Source organism: Sparus aurata, chromosome 15 (assembly GCF_900880675.1).
Source record: "Sparus aurata chromosome 15, fSpaAur1.1, whole genome shotgun sequence".
NCBI classification, from domain to species: Eukaryota; Metazoa; Chordata; class Actinopteri; order Spariformes; family Sparidae; genus Sparus; species Sparus aurata.
This window is the reverse complement of record NC_044201.1, coordinates 30,972,605-30,989,812: the sequence shown is the minus strand read 5'-3', so window position 1 is coordinate 30,989,812 and position 17,208 is coordinate 30,972,605. Positions and strand designations below refer to the sequence as shown.

The 17,208-nt window shown below is 39.3% G+C and overlaps 1 protein-coding gene across 1 annotated transcript; it reads left to right on the top strand.

Annotated features, from left to right (window-relative positions):
- The first annotated feature begins 13,865 nt into the window (after positions 1-13,865).
- On the top strand, positions 13,866-16,364 carry LOC115596839 (ovarian cancer G-protein coupled receptor 1-like). Its single transcript, XM_030442263.1, has 3 exons — positions 13,866-14,057; positions 15,535-15,713; positions 15,821-16,364. Exons 1-3 carry the CDS (start codon positions 13,866-13,868, stop codon positions 16,362-16,364), a joined length of 915 nt encoding a protein of 304 aa, XP_030298123.1.
- The last annotated feature ends 844 nt before the right edge of the window (positions 16,365-17,208 follow it).

Genomic DNA, 17,208 nt, shown 5'->3' with positions numbered 1-17,208 from the left:
GTGTAAAGAATAAACAATATATACAATATAAACATAGGACATAAAGTAATAGTACAAAAAAGGGAGGAAAGGTGCACAGTCCTGGCTATAGAACTACTGGCAATAGTGGTAAGAACACAAAATATAACAGGCATATCAATTGGACAAAAGGAACATCGTCTGGCTCTATTTGCTGATGACGTAATAATATCTCTTAAAAAGATGAAAAAATCCATTCCTGAATTATTAGACCTGCTTTTTTTTTTTTAAGATTTTTTCGGCATAGACACCTTTATTAAGCAGTAGACAGATAGGAAATATGGGAGAGAGAGGGGGATGTGACATGCAGCAAAGGACCTCCGGCCGGAATCGAACCGGGGTCGGCTGCGTATATGGCACGCGCTCCAACCACTCGACCACCCGCGCGCCCATTATTAGACCTGCTTGATGTATTTGGAAAAATCTCAGGATATAAATTAAACAAATCAGAATTGTCAATAATGTTCTTAAATCAATTGTAAAGTTAAAGTCCCCTTAAAATAGCCACACAGTTTAAAATGGTGGATTGCTTTATGTATCTAGGCATTCAAATTGTCCCACAACTTAAATATATTGTAGCCAGTAATTATGAACCATTACTGCAAGAAATTTCAAAGCTGTTGGAAATCTGGACACCCATACCGATGTCACTAAGTAACCTGTTCACTCAATCTTAAAAGATTGTTTGTTAGATTTTTGTGGAATATCAGACGTCCCCAGACACGACTGTCACTACTGTACTTACCTTATGACAGAGGGGGACTCAAATGTCCCAATCCTCTCTGGTACTATTGGGCAGCTCAATTAAGAACACTGTTGTTCTACTTCACAGAAAGAGATGCTCCTCCCTGGAAGGAAATGGAAAAACTCCAGCTTAGTCTGGTCCTCCCAGTATACCTGTACTCAGCAAGAACAAAAATCCTTAAAAAGAATACAAAAAACCCTATTGTGAAAAATATGATTGTAGTTTGGTATCAAGTTAAAAAAATATCTGAGAGAAACGCCCTCTCTCTCTGTCTTCAGCCTGATATGGGGAAATGACTCTTTCCCTCCATGTAAAACAGACCGAGTTTTTTTTCCCCCAAAATTTACAGATGCCTAGAGAGAGGATTTACAGGAGGCAATTCCAACAGAAAAGTGGGAGAATGCATGCTCTAAAGCACAATCGAGAACTACTAACACTCGCCTGAAATTACTACAATACAACTGTTTGATGCAAGCGTACAGAACTCCAGAAAAACTTAACAGATATAACAGTGCTATACCTGATGTTTGTATTAAATGTGAGAAGGAAAAGTCACATTTTTCCATCGTATTTGGCAATGTAAAGAAATACAAAAATGTGTTCAAAATATTTTACAGATTCAAATACCCTTAGTCCCCCAGTTGTTTATATTGGGTCTATATCCAGATAATTTGAAGATTAAGAAATATCAACAAATGTTTGTAGACTTAAGTGTGTTAATAGCAAAGAGAGTAATAGCCCTCCCATTGAAGAATGACAGAAGTCCAAGTGTAAGCAGGTGGTTGTCTGAGCTATCTACAACTCTTCCCTTGGAGAAAATGACATATACAATAAAACATCAACATAATTTTCACATGTTTGTTCAAGACATGCGATTGTATTTCTTTTATATTTCTTTGTTATGTTGTGACAATAAAAAGTATGTTGGTAAGCAAAAAAATGTAGGTGAGAAAAGTAAATAAATAATCAGTGTTCGAACTCTAAATACCTTTTCTTCAAATGGTTCAACAACAGCTTTACATTTATTTTTGGGTTAGATTGGGATAAGCATTCAGAATAACTACTTTTCAGTAATGGTAACAGGTTGAAATCTGGTTAAAAGTCTGATTTATCAAGCTTTCCCCCCCAACTAATAAAATCAAGGGAACACAGGTGCTACCCGGTGCATTGGCTTCTTTTGAATAAGAATAGAAGCAAACTATCTGTAGAGTGGTGGAATGGTGAGCAAGTGATGAAATCACGGTTAATGTGAAAGGAATCCCGAGCCAGTAGCTCATGAATGTATCAGTGCAAAATTGATGTGACACGTCAAATAAATATTGGCAGCTGCTACCTGTGTCATCAGATAGCAGTTGACAAGGTAGATCTCAATACAGACATCATATCAGATATGAGATGTATCGTTGCCTCCCTGTTGTTCACCACTGCTAGTTTACTTTTACTAATGTTTTCCTGCAGGTGCGAAGTAATCATGTTGCTCCGATCTACGTCATCAACCTTCTCATGTCCGACCTCATTCACTTCTGCTGCATGATCGTTAGGATGACAACAGCGAAGAGGCCTGACATTAGAATATTTTTTCAACTTTTAAGTCTGTTTGCCAGTGTTGGCTTCATGGTGTGTATCGCCCTGGAAAGGTGACTATCTGTAAATGAAGTATGTGTTCAGCTATGTCAGACCATCATATTACTGTATAATAAGAAAGCCCTTGAGAAACTGAAACTGAGCGTCCATCTTGTGTTACAGGTATTTGGTAATCGCCTTCCCACTGTGGTACCGCTTCAGAAGAACCATCAAGATCACTGTGGCAGTCTCTGTGGCGGTCTGGGTCCTTTCTCTTGCCTTTACCCTCCCTCTAATTTTTGGGGTTAAAGCTAAGGTCATAAGAATGCCCTTTGGCATCTTCTCCCTTATTGCCCTCCCACTGTTGATATTCTTCCTGGGTGGGACCATCAGAGCTCTGTCTGCCAGCCGTGTTCCCACTGATGAGAAACAACGAATTGTTGGAATTTTGGTTCTGGTGCTGCTTATTTACACGCTGCTGTTCCTGCCCACCGTCATTCAGTACCTGGCAAAGGCAAACACGTTTGTCGGCTGGACCTTCAAGTCCCTGTCTTTTGGGTTTCGGCGTTTGAGTCCTCTTGTAGACTTACTTCTGTATGTTTTCATGAGGAAAGGGATCATAGACAAACTTTTGGCTGCCGTGTGTTGTTGCAGAATGAACAGCAATGATAGCAGCAAAATCGACAGCAATGATGTTTGCAGTTCATCAGTATGAATAATCTCAACAAATACAGTCAGCTTCATGTAGGCAAAGAAAAGGAGAGAAAGTACCAACAACCATCGAATCAGAATCACTTTAAATCACCAGACAAGTGTACAAGGAATCTGCGCTGAGCAAACCAAATACATAAACACAATAAATAGGATCTGCTGGACTTTCTGGAGGCGGGTCTGGCTGATGTCTGATATCCAGCTTGCTAAACTCACTAGTGAGAAGAACCAGCCCGGCTGGTGAGTCAGTGAAAGGCTGTAAAATTCATAGAGTTGGTGGATTTTAAATCAGCAGTGATCAGGTACAAAAGTCAGAAACTAATGGCAAGCTGAAAGAGTCCAATTAAGAATGTTTAATGAACAAATACAAATGTGATCAGTCTGAAATGTTGGCATTAGCAGAGATGATGTCACATCAGTTTGACATCAAACTGGTAACAGACTGAATAATCTGCGACTCTCAATTTGTTTCCGCTTAACTGATTTTTCCTGATTGTATATCTTTTCAATTCAATTCTTCTTTGTCAGTCCAGAAATAAAAAAGGAAGGTTGCTATTTTAGTGAATTGAAGATTTCTGTCATTTTGTTATGTCAGCACATTTATCACTCAACATGTTGAGTCTGAATTAGAGATGCACAGATCAATCAGCAACCGATCGCAATTGGCCGATAATGGTTTTGATCGGAGTTCTCAAAATAGATCAAATCAGGCCGATCAGATGACGTTTCAATATAGAGACAGTGCATTGACTGCATGCAGGGTGGGAATTTCACGGCGGCCATGGCCGCCATTGCCCCGCACTTTGGCCTTGATGCAGCTGAAAAGAACCTCATCGTACGGCCACAGTGGCCTCTGTGCCCCTGGCCCGGTCAGCGTAGCGAGCTTGCCTTTAATTACAGCCACCTGAGTGCACAGTAGTCACTTACAGTAACTTCAGTGAGTCCGCGGTTCGTGCAGGTGGAGTCTCATCATCACATCGATGATCTCAGGTGAAAGCCTCTCAAACAGCAGCAGCGTCTCAAAACATAAGAAATATATTCACAGATTTGAACTTCTCGTATCAATAACGTATAAGTGAAACCTTGTAAAACTTTACTACCGTAGTACGGTAGACAACGAGCTACAACTGTATGTTAATCAAAACGAGCGTCTGGACATTAACTCTGGTCTGTATGGTCAGCCAGCTGTGAGACGAGGGCGCAGGGACCGTCTACAAAGTGCAACACTGAAAAGAGAAACTACAAAAAATATTCAATAACTTCACTATTATTCAGTGTAGTGCCAACAAAATCACTCCACATATCAGTGGTCTCCTGCTGGTTATTCTACAATTTTTTGTAAGGAAAAATGTGCTTTGCAATAATTTGGGGGAATTTCTATTTGGGAGAAATATTCAATAACACTAATATTCAGTGAGGTGTCACAAAACTCACCTCACCCTAACCCTACTTAACAAAAACTGCTTTCTAATGTAACTTTAACTTGATTTTGGTATTAAAAAATGTTTTAATACACAATCCATGTCTTATTATAAATTAGGATGTTATGGTATCAGTCTGAAAGGTAAATCAACACATTTTACTCAGTGGCCTTTGTGCCCTGTCATGTGGCCTTGGTGCCCCTAAAACGACAAAATTCCCACCCTGACTGCATTCCCACTAGTAAGCTACAGTTCCTCTATGTAAGCTGAGTCCAAGTTGTCTCTAAGAGTCTCTAGAGTGTGAAATATTGCACATTGCCTCAGCCTGCAATAAAACGGTGGTCAATTCATGATACTTTCTCATCTCCTATTTTTTATACTTAATAATACAATGTCAATGTTGTGTAAGAAGAATCATTAATTAAGTGTATGAAAGTTACACAAGACAACAATATAGAAGAATTTATGGATTTGACGCTGTGATCTGTGATCGGCAATATCGGGATCGGCGGATACTGCTTTCGGTGATCGGTGATCGGCCCCAAAAATCCTGATTGGTGCATCTCTACTCTGAATGTTGCTTTCCTTATGAACATGTTAAAAATAATGACTTAAATGTAATCAACTTGATTATGTTTACACATATTCATACAACGTCCAATCATGAAGCTTAATTTTTAGTCTTTGACTAAAAAGCAAAACTGTTTTCTACTATAAAAAAAAATCATATAAATATTAATTGTGTCTGCTGATTCAGTATTTTGTGTTTACTAGCTTGCAGTGATGTCATTGTGATGTCACTACAAAATCCCTGACTGTTGTCTTTGTTATCGATGTTCAATAAAGTTTTTTTTTTTAAAAGAAACCTGCTCATGATTCCTGTGTGCAGCGTCAGAGGAAGTATTCCGCAGCAGTAGGTTAAAGTCCTGCATTGACAGTGTCACTACAGGACTGAAAAGTAAAAGTACCAATCATTCAGAGAAGTTGTCCTTTTCTAGATCATTAAAGTAATATTATTGATGAAGTGCTGTAAAAAGTACAACGGTCTCATTTAGTCATCTTTTCAGCAGAATGAGTAAAGTTTCAAAATAAGAGACTAATAGTTGGGCTAGAACAAATCCTAACTCTAACCAGAGAAAAGTGAAGGAGAATAAAAGAAGAGAAGGATAAATAATCTAAATGTACAACAGAAACGGTAAAAGAAATCCATGCAGTATCATTTTTTTGTATTTCCAAAACATACAAGCAAAGTACAGCTGCCATTTGAAACTCACAGGGAGTGTTTGAAACTCAGAACAAAAGCTGATTTAAATGTAAAGATGAAGGTGTCAGTACAGGGCTGAAAAATAAAAGTACTAATAATTCAGAAAAGTTGTTCCTTTCTATATCATTAAATTATTATTACTGATGCCTTAATGTGTAAGTATTTGTATTTGTTGGTTGTTCATCTGGAACACTGCATTGTATTTTATAAACTAGTCACATGTTTTATGTGTATCAGAACAAAAGCTGATTTAAATGTAAAGACCACATCTGTCCTCGTGTGCATACACTCTGTAATGGGCTGTTTGCTCCCTTTGTAAGAGTTTTATGTTGCATGCTGGACATTACTTTCTCCATGGCAACCCGGATGTGAGAGGACGCTGGCGTGAATATCGCCGCTTCTCGATCCGTGACAAAATGGCTTTTTTTCTGCTAAAAGAAGAAAGCCAAGTTGTCTTTACAAGTTCTGAGGCTGTGCTACTACCTCCGAAGCCTGCACACCTGAAGAACTGGCTCCATGGACTCACTTTCTCCGCTGATCAGCTGTTAGCCACATCGATCAGCTGTTAGCATAACAACGCTAACTTTTAAGCAGACATACTCGATGTTCTGCGGGCTGTCCATCGCTGCTCCGCTGGTCCTCCCTCCACCACAACCTTGGGGTTATTCACCACCTGGCTCTGTTGTTGCTCTCCTCTGCTGCTGTGGTCTCTCCCGGCTCGCAGCGATGTTGGATGGTCGCTGCTCTTCCGTTACTGGTGGGGTCTGTGGGTGTTCAGAGCGGGAGCTCCTGGACTTATGCTGTCACTTCGCCCCGGTCTCCGTAGCTGGGACTGGATCTCTGGGTCTCCTGCGTCGCCCCCCCGCTGTGTGCACGGAGCCTCCAGACGCAAGATTCCATCTAGACGAAGGATGCTGTTCCCTGCGGTGCAGACGGCGGTATCGACGGTGTGCGGCTGTTCCCTCCGTACTGACTGACAGGCGCCCCATTTATTCTTTGTTTTGTTTGTTTTTATGTACGTTTTGCTCCACTTTGTTAAGTGTCCTTGGGTACCCTGAAAGGCGCTATATAAATTAAATCTATTATTATTATTATTATTATTATTACTGAGTCATTGTTGAAGATGAGGACATGATGGAACCAAATACCAACTTCTGTTTTAAAGCAGCCTGTGCAGATACAGACCTTCTGGACGAATGACCACTTGGAGTCTCATCAGATTCTGTTTTGATCCGGAGTCGTTTAGCGACGGGAAGAGAGCTAAGAGATTACTTTGGAATTTGTGGGATCAAGAAGCGGATTTATCTGCAATCCTGTTTATCAACCTGACTGCAGCAGTGATCCAGAGGTGCCTCCAGATATTTCACTTCACTGTTGGGGGGTGGGGGGGGTTCTTTTGTGTATATTGAAAAAGTTCTAGATCTTTGAGTTCAGCTCATGAAAAATGGGAGCAAAAACAAAAGTGCTGCGTTTATATTTTTGTTCAGTGTATAAAAGAAAGGTGGATTTGTTTTAAGACATTTTAATGCACTAATAAATAATTATGTCATTATTTTCTGCTCCATTATATTTATATGTTGATGTCAATCATAATAAATGTTTTTCATGCTTGAACCACTACAGAACAGGAACTGTTGAAGAAAACATTTATCAGAGATCTTTTCAAAACTTAGGCCAGGAAAGGGTGGGGGTTGGAGAAATGCATAATCATGCATACTTACATCTCACTTCCTTCAAAGGAAAGGAGCACATTAACAAGAACCAGAGGACAAGACATCAGACGCAGGTGAAGAGAACAGTCAGGTGGAGAATTCCACAAGCTTTTAAAGGTAAATCCTGTGAATTTTTACATGTAAACATGATATCTGCAAACAATCATGAACATCTAGCTTTGAACATGTAAAAATAATAATACAGATCATGTTTGATATGATATGATTGTGGGTAAACTATAGGTGTACTGAGGGGTTTGCTTCAGTGATATCACCGAACAATGTCAGGTAGATATTATAAATCTTGCTCCCTGTCTATAACCTGATCTCTCAAACGACAGGTGTCACTCCGAAGAATTAAAGCTTTCAACATGACCAACACCTTGGAGGACGACTTCTATGATTACATCAACACTGTCTATGACATCGATCAAAACAGAACGGTCATTGATGATCATAAGAGAAAATTCCAGTCCTATGCGTTTATGCTGCAATGTATACTCGTTTCCATCGGCCTTCCTTTGACCCTCATGGCCATCTACGCTCTTCATTCTATGGTAGGTACCTTACAAATGAGATGTCAAATCCATGAAGATTTAATTCAAATAGGTTTTAAAGCCCTAAACTTTGAAATCAAGCAAGTTAATAGCATTTTATGTAATTTTCTATTCAAATGGGCTCTTTTTATACCTCAGCACTTATATTTGATTTCATCTGTACAAAGTTAGTGTGAATATGTAAATAAAGAACTATAATGAGTTTTTACTCATATTATTCTCAGGCAGGAAAATGTAAAGTCAAAAAATGGCGCTAGGCCCCAAATTTGTTATTATGTCAGACTATAAAATGTGGACCGAGTATGTTTTCCATCCAATTTGAACTGTTATATGTCATCTGCAGGTTTATTGTTGCATTAAAAAATGTTGCAGAGAAAAGTGAATAAATAGTGTTCTAACTCCAGATACCTTTACTTCGAATGGTTCAACAACAGCTTTACATTTATTTTTGGGTTAGATTGGGGTAAGCATTCAGAATAATTGTACATTAAATTTCAGGAATGATAACCCGTTGAAATCTGGTTAAAAGTCTGATTTATTAAGTTTTCACACAAACTAATAAGTTCATGGGAACACCGGTGTTACCTTGTACACTGGCTTTTTTAATATAAGAATAGAAGCGAACTATCTGTAGAGTGGTGGAATGGTAAGCGAGTGATGAAATCATTGTATACCCAATGTAGGAGCCCCAGAAGTACGATGGTCCGACTCTTTAACTGCTGTTTCATGGCCTTAAATATTTCCATGTCACACCGTAAGAGCTGTGCAGAGAAATAGCAAAACATTTATTTTCAATCAATTAACTGTTACAAAAAACAAACAGCACAATAAGAAATCTTCTCCGTTCATCCATCTTCTGCTGGTATCAGACAGAGAGCACCGTAAAGCTCACGAACATCGCACAGTAACCTCCGGATTTTTCTTTCAAAATAAAATTTCAATTTCAAAATAAAATGTCCAAAATACATACAAATATATATTAAAAAAAGATAAAATCAAAGGCAACACAAAGGATACTAAAATAGAGTCCTTTACACCCAACCTCCGTGTAACACCAGATTTAATCCTGATTGGCCCTTGAAACAAACTGAGAAATCTCATCTAGGAGCTCGGTTGGTCCTGAAGGTTGTCCAAGATTATCTGTGTAATGTGAAGGGTGTCCCGAGCCAGTAGCTCATGTGAATGTATCAGCGCAAAATCGATGTGACACGTCAAATAAATATTGGCAACTGCTACCTGTGTCATCAGATAGCAGTTGACAAGTAGATCTCAATACGGACATCATATCAGATATGAGATGTATCGTTGCCTCCCTGTTGTTCACAACTGCTAGTTTACTTTTACTAATGTTTTCCTGCAGGTGCGAAGTAATCATGTTGCTCCGATCTACGTCATCAACCTCCTCATGTCCGACCTCATTCACTTCTGCTGCATGATCGTTAGGATGACAACAGCGAAGAGGCCTGACATTAGAATATTTTTTCAATTTTTAAGTCTGTTTGCCAGTGTTGGCTTCATGGTGTGTATCGCCCTGGAAAGGTGACTATCTCAATATGCAGTATGTGTGCAGCTATGTTTGACCATCATATTACTATATACAGTAATTATTAAGCTCTTGAGAAACTGAAACTGAGCGTCCATCTTGTGTTACAGGTATTTGGTCATCGCCTGCCCACTGTGGTACCGCTTCAGAAGAACCATCAAGATCACTGTGGCAGTCTCTGTAGCAGTCTGGGTCCTTTCTCTTGCCTTTTCCGTCCCTATAATTTTCGGGGTTACATTTAAGGTCACAAGAATGACCTTTGGCATCTTCTCCCTTATTGCCCTCCCACTGCTAATATTCTGCCTGGGTGGGACCATCAGAGCTCTGTCTGCCAGCCGTCTTCCCACAGATGAGAAACGACAAATTGTTGGAATTTTGGTTCTGGTGCTGCTTATTTACACGCTGCTGTTCCTACCTAGCATCATTCAGTACCTGGAAAAGGCAGACACGTTCGTTGGTTGGAACAGGTACCTGTCTTTTGGGTTTCGGCGTTTGAGTCCTCTTGCAGACTTACTTCTATATGTTTTCATGAGGAAAGGGATCATAGACAAACTTTTGGCTGCCGTGTGTTGTTGCAGAATGAACAGCAATGAACAGCAATGAACAGCAATTATAGCATCAGAACTAACAGAAATGGTGTTTGCAGTTCATCAGTATGAATAATGTCAACAAATACACTGTCAGCTTCATGTAGGCAGAGAAAGAGAGAGAAAGTACCAACTACCATCAAATCAGAATCACTTTAAATCACCAAACAAGTGTACAAGGAATCTGCGCTGGGCAAAACAAATACATAAAACAGAATAAATGGGATCTGCTGGACTTTATGGGGGTAAGTCTGGCTGATATCTGATATCCATCTCAATACACTCACTAGTGAGAAGGACCAGCCCGGCTGGTGAGTCAGTGAAAGGCTGTAAAATTCATAGAGCTGGTGGATTTTCAATCAGCAATGATCAGGTACAAAAGTCAGAAACTAATGGCGAGCTGAAAGAGTCCAATTAAGAATGTTTTAATGAACAAATATAAATGTGATCAGTCTGACATGTTGGCATTAGCAGAGATGATGTCACATCAGTCTGACATCAAACTGGGAGCAGACTGAATAATCTGCGACTCTCAATTTTTTTCAGCTTAACTGATTTTTTCTTGATTGTACTTTCATTTTTTGTATTATTTGTGTTAAATTTCAATTCAGCTCTTTGTCGGTCCAGAAATAAAAAAGGAAGTTTGTTATTTTTGTGTACTTAAGATTTCTGTCACTTTGTAATGATGTCAGCACATTTATTACTCAACATGTTGCCTTCTGAATGTTGCCTTCCTTATGAACGTGTTTGACTGTACTGATTAGTCGTCTGCTAAAAATAATGACTTCATTGTAATCAACTTGATTATATTTATTCATACGTCCAATCATGAAGCTTCATTTTTAGTCTTTGACGAAAGAGTAAAACAGTTTTCTACTCTAAAAATCTTTTAAATATTAATTGTGTCTGCTTGATTCAGTATTTTGTGTTTAATAGCATGTAGTGATGCCACCACAAAATCCCTGACGTTTCTGTTCTCGATATTCAATAAAGTTTTTTCTAAAAAAAGAAACCTTCTTGTGATTCTTGTGTGCAGTGGTAGAGGAAGTATTCAGCAGCAGTAGGTCAGAGTCCTGCATTGAAGGTGTCAGTACAGGGCTGAAAAATAAAAGTACTAATAATTCAGAAAAGTTGTTCCTTTCTATATCATTAAATTATTATTACTGATGCCTTAATGTGTAAGTATTTGTATTTGTTGGTTGTTCATCTGGAACACTGCATTGTATTTTATAAACTAGTCACATGTTTTATGTGTATCAGAACAAGAGCTGATTTAAATGTTAAAAACACATCTGTCCTTGTATGCATACAGTCTGTAATGGGCTGTTTGCTCCTTTTGTAAGGGTTTTATGTTGTATGCTGGACATTACTGAGTCATTGTTGAAGATGAGGACATGATGAAACCAAAATATCAACTTCTGTTTTATAGCAGGAAATGAAGCTGATGTAGATTAACAGGCAGCACTGTGTGTCACTGTGTAGATACGGTGGAAGAAACTGAAGACAACTACAGCTCATTTCTTATTAGATTCCTATTAGACTGAGTATTACTGATGAAAACACAACAGCACTGTAATTACACCTCATAACTACTTCTGTGTGATAATTTAACTCACTGCCCAAAACTTCAATTCACCAGTTCAATTATTATTATTATTTTTTCTTTTAAGATTTTTTCTGGCATAGACACCTTTATTAAGCAGTAGACAGATAGGAAATATGGGAGAGAGAGGGGAATGTGACATGCAGCAAAGGACCTCCGGCCGGAATCAAACTGGGGTCGGCTGCGTTTATGGCATGTGCTCAAACCACTCGACCACCTGCACGCCCAAGTTCAATCATCATTTGTAGGCCGATATTTTATTTCTACTTGCTCTTATTTCCCATGATGCTTTTCACACTGAAGTAAGCCTGTGGCTAAGGGAGTGTTGGGGGACCACTTGGGGTCTCATCACATTCTGTTTTGATCTGGAGTCGTTTAGCGACGGGTGCTCAGAGATTACTTTGATTAATTTGTGGGATCAAGAAGTGGATTTATCTGAAATCCTGTTTATCAACCTGACTGCAGCAGTGATCCAGAGGTGCCTCCTTCTTATATTTCACTAGACCTCATGACATCTACAGAAGTGTTTATGGAGACAGAAACAGGAGCTGTTATATATATATATTTGTATGTATATATATATATATATATATATATATATATATATATATATATATATATATATATATATATATATATATACATACAATATATATATATTATATATATATATATATATATATATATATATATATATATATATATATATATATATATATATATATATACACCAGTGTTTCCTCTAGGATTTTTTTCAGCAGCGGGGGCGGGCTCTCCGGGGAGCCGTGGCGGCGTAAACAAATGTCACTTGACTGCAGATTTTACTTTTATGCCCAGCATAATCCCCCTTTTTATTGAATGGCTGGCATGGAAAAGGGATTTTTAAAGGCTGAATGTAAAAATAAAAAATGATAACAAAAATACAACAATAAAATAAAAAAAATAGCAAAAACAATAAATAATAATTTCTTGATGGGGCTGTAGGATCAGTGGCAAAGATTGCACCCAGGTTCAGAACAATGAATTTTTCTGGGTTTTGAGAAATATTTGAACGAGCTCATCTGAAAATGCAGTCAGCAGTGACATCATGGCGTGTATATATTCGCTTAATGCTATTAATTAGTTTACTCACGTTAGCGACACTGAGTTGAGTTGGCACTGGGCCCAATTAATTAAGCTACCGATATGTTTCGTAACCTTAGCTGGCCATCAATATTTTGCGAATGTCCTATTGAACTTATAAATCTATTATACATTTTCTTAAGTTAATAAGTCTACCTTTTCTCCGGTGAGTCGTTGCCCTATTTTCAAGATGACACTCCTCTGACTCTCCGACCTGGTGCCTGGGTGCTTGACGTGATGTCACTTTCAAGGCCGCGCTCTCGCGAGTAATTAACGTCGGTGGCACCGGTAAGTTCTTGTGGGGGGGAGGGGGTCTACTCCAAAGAGTAGATACTGAGCAAGATAGTTATCTAGTTTACCTCAGCACTCGCGACACCCGACCCAGTGCAGGACTCTGCTGTGAAGGTGGAGATATGATGCGGCGGTGGTGTATTTGCGACAATAAAAAAAAAAAAAAGAAAAAAAAAGAATCTTGAAGGAGCGGCGGCTAGGACTAAGGAGTGGCGGGCCGCCACTCCTAAATGAATGTAGAGGAAACACTGTACACATTCTTTTCATGCTTGAACCACTACAAAACAGGAACTGCTGAAGAAAACATTTATCAGAGATCTTTTCAAAACTTGATGATGAAATGATGGGGGTTTGAGAAATGCATAATCATGCATACTTACATCTCACTTCTTTCAAAGGAAAGGAGCACATTAACAAGAACCAGATGACAAGATATCCGACGCAGGTGAAGAGAGCAGTCAGGTGGAGAGTTTCAGCTTTGAAAGGTAAATCCTGTGAATTTTTACATGTAAACATGATGATAACTGCAAAACAGTCATGAACATTTAGCTTTGAACATGTAAAACTAATAATACAGATCATGTTTGATATGATATGAATGTGGGTAAACTATAGGTGTACTGAGGGGTTTGCTTCAGTGACATCACTGAACAATTTCAGGTAGATATTTAAAAACTTGCTCCCCGTCTACAACCTGATCTGTCAAACAACAGGTTTCACTCTGAAGAATGGCAGTTTTCAACATTACCAACACCTCACAGGACAACATCAGTGATTACCTCAACACTGCCTCTGACTACGATGAAAACAGAACTGTCGACCATGAAAAAGTCCAGCGCATCATGAATGTTGTGACGTGGATAATCATTTCTGTCGGCCTTCCTTTGACCCTCGTAGCCATCTACGCTCTTTATTCTATGGTACGTACATTATAAATTCGACTTTTTAAATCTACATTACATTGGTTGGATCCTTAACACATGCAGTTTGTATGAAAGGAAGGGTGGTTACAGGATAGGTTAGTAGGCTTCTCTTCATCCAAGATTGGAGCCAGCCAGTGATATGTTTGCAGACTGTTTGTGCAGAATGTGCACAAGGTTTTGTTGGTGGTGTTGTGAGGTGCATGTGTTGCTTTAAAAGAAAGAAAACCTAAGCCAAACCCACACTTTAGCTACATATAACCTGTGCATCTTTTACGTGCCTATGATAGATGGGTTAATTCTGAAGGTTCAGAAAACGTAAATGCTCTGCCAAGACTACATGTCAGATGTATCTGAGGATAATGCCCAACAGTCGTAGTATCAGCTCTATGGGATTGTTCAATGGGAGCAAAGTGAACCAAATCATATCCTACTGTTCAGACCCCTGACCTAGAAGTTAAATCCCCTAATAAGGTCTTACAAAAGATCTTTAGTTTCGTGCATGTGAGCCACACCTTCTCACAACTACTGACAGGGTCTGTTGGTCCAGAAATCATCAATTACATCCACAGTCAAAAAGAAAAATATGCTGAATGAGCATTCAGCTCAAGAAAAGAAGAAAGGGAAGACCTGTAGTGGTCGGAAGACTTCGGGCTGCATGTTTGTGGTGTGTTCAAGGTAGGGTTGTCACGATACCAGAATTTTAGTAGTCGATACCAATACCTGTGAATTTCCACGATTCTCGATACTAATTTGATACCACAAATTGAATTCTCTAAACAAGTCGGGGTGCCTGTCTTTGAGGTGTTTGGCCAGGTTTGACCTGCTTCCTCCTTTTGTTTGAAAACTTATTAGGCACTGTTTGCATGTCGGCTTGTTTGAGTCTAGAATTGCTCCGTATATATCCGCTTCGAATGCAAAATATTTCCACACGCAACTCTTAATACCTGTCTTGTCGACGAGCCGATGTGTTGTGCTTTCACTCTCACTTGCACAAGCCATTTTTTCCTAAGACGGCAGGTTTTCTTCTTCAGCGCCGCTGACTGCTCTGTGCTGCTCACACGCGTATACTGCCCCCATCAGTTCCGCCAAGAATTGACACGGCTCGCCGAGTGAAAAGTTGTATATTCGGTTCTGGCGGTACCAGAAAAAAGCAAGTATCGAATTATTTTTTTCGTGTCGGCATCGAATTGGTATCGAAGTATCGGTTCTTGTGACAAGCCTAGTTCAAGGGCGGCACAGAGGGACCTGAGCTGGAGTCAGACTCTGAAGGAAACAAGAACCTTGGTGGGAGCCCTCTGGACTCACTAGTCAAGGTGACTTTTCCATTTGGGACTGGCAGACTGCCATAAAGAATAAGGGTGCTGTTGCATCCCCCCAAATGGCAATAGCTAATTGTCATCTCATTTGCTGTGAGGCTGTGTGCTTCCCTATTGTTCACAACTACTTGTTTATATTTACTAATGTTTTCCTGCAGGTGCGAGGTGATCATGTTGCACCGATCTACATTATCAACCTTCTCATTTCCAACCTCATTCAGTTCTGCTGTATGATCGTTGAGATGGCAACAGATATGGAGCATGACATTGAAGATTTTTTTCACTCTTTATGTCAGTTTGCCAGTATTTGCTTCATGGTGTGTATCGCCCTGGAAAGGTGACTATCTGTATATACAATGTGTGCAGCTGTGTTTGACCATCATGTTACTATATAATTATGAAGCTTGTGAGAAACTGACACCAAGCATCCATCTTGTGTTACAGGTATTTGCTTATTGCCTACCCACTGTGGTACCGCTTCAGTAGAACCATCAAGATCTCTGTGGCGGTCTCTGTAGCGGTCTGGGTCCTTTCTCTCACCTTTACCCTCCCTTTATTTTTAGTGGTTAGTTATATGGCAGAGAAAATCATCTGCTGCATCTTCCTCCTCCTTCCCCTTCCACTGTTGATATTCTTCCTGGGTGGGACCATCAGAGCTCTGTCTGCCAGCCGCGTTCCCTCTGATGAAAAACGACGAATTGTTGGAACTTTGGTTCTGGTGCTGCTTATTTACACGCTGCTGCTCCTGCCGAGCATCATTTTGGTTGTGGCAGAGGATGACACCTTAGACACCTGGACCCTCAACAACCTGTCGGCCATGTTTGTTCGGCTGAGTCCTCTTGCAGACTTACTTCTGTATGTTTTCATGAGGAAAGGGATCATAGACAAGCTTCTGGCCGCGGTGTGTTGTTGCAGAATGGACAGCAATGACAGCAGCAGAAGAACAAAGAGCAATAATAGCAGCAGAATGAACAGCAATGATGTTTGAACTTCATCAGTATGAATAATGACAACAAATTCACAGTCAGCTTCGTGTAGGTGGAGAAAGAAGGAGGGAAAACAGAAGAAGACATGTAGGCAAATAGAAAGGATAGAGACAGGACAGATACTGTCATCTACTGATACTAACCCTAACCTAACTAGAGAGATAAAGGAAGCAGTGCTGTGGGAGCACTGGCTGCTGGGAAATGTTCTAAGGAAATGGTCTGAGGCACTCAAGGGGGCGATGTGTTCAAAAGTCTGTAATATCTCAAAGATATTGAATCAAAACAGCAGGAAAAACATGCCTACGTGTTTCAGCCATTGAGGCCTTCATCAGGGCAAGTACAAAATGGCCACCTTCATATTATCATATTAAATATAGATACTAAAGGCTTATTAACTCATTTACAGAGCCACCATTGTCCACACCTGAGCAGCATTCCTTGCAAACTGTTTCATTAATGTAAATAAAAGACCTGTCTTAATGTCTATCATTATCATCCTGTAATTACTAAGACAAAGCAGATGATATATTATTGAGCACAATTATGTCTGCCCTGCCGTCTTGTTTCTTAATCTTTGTTCAAACAAGTTTTAGGACTTTTTTCGTTTTTGTTCTCTCATATTCATTCTGATTTAGTTATTATTGTTTTGTTTTTCATGTTTCATACAGACAGGAAACAATAATATACAATTACTTTAAATGTATTACCTATAAGTTTAATTTTTGGTGTTTTGGTGGAAGGCACGCTAGTTTTAATGCCATGGTTCAGAGCAGTTGTGTGTCATCAATATGGATAACATCTTACATTTTTTTTTTACATAAAATTTTACATTTTCTGGAAATTCAA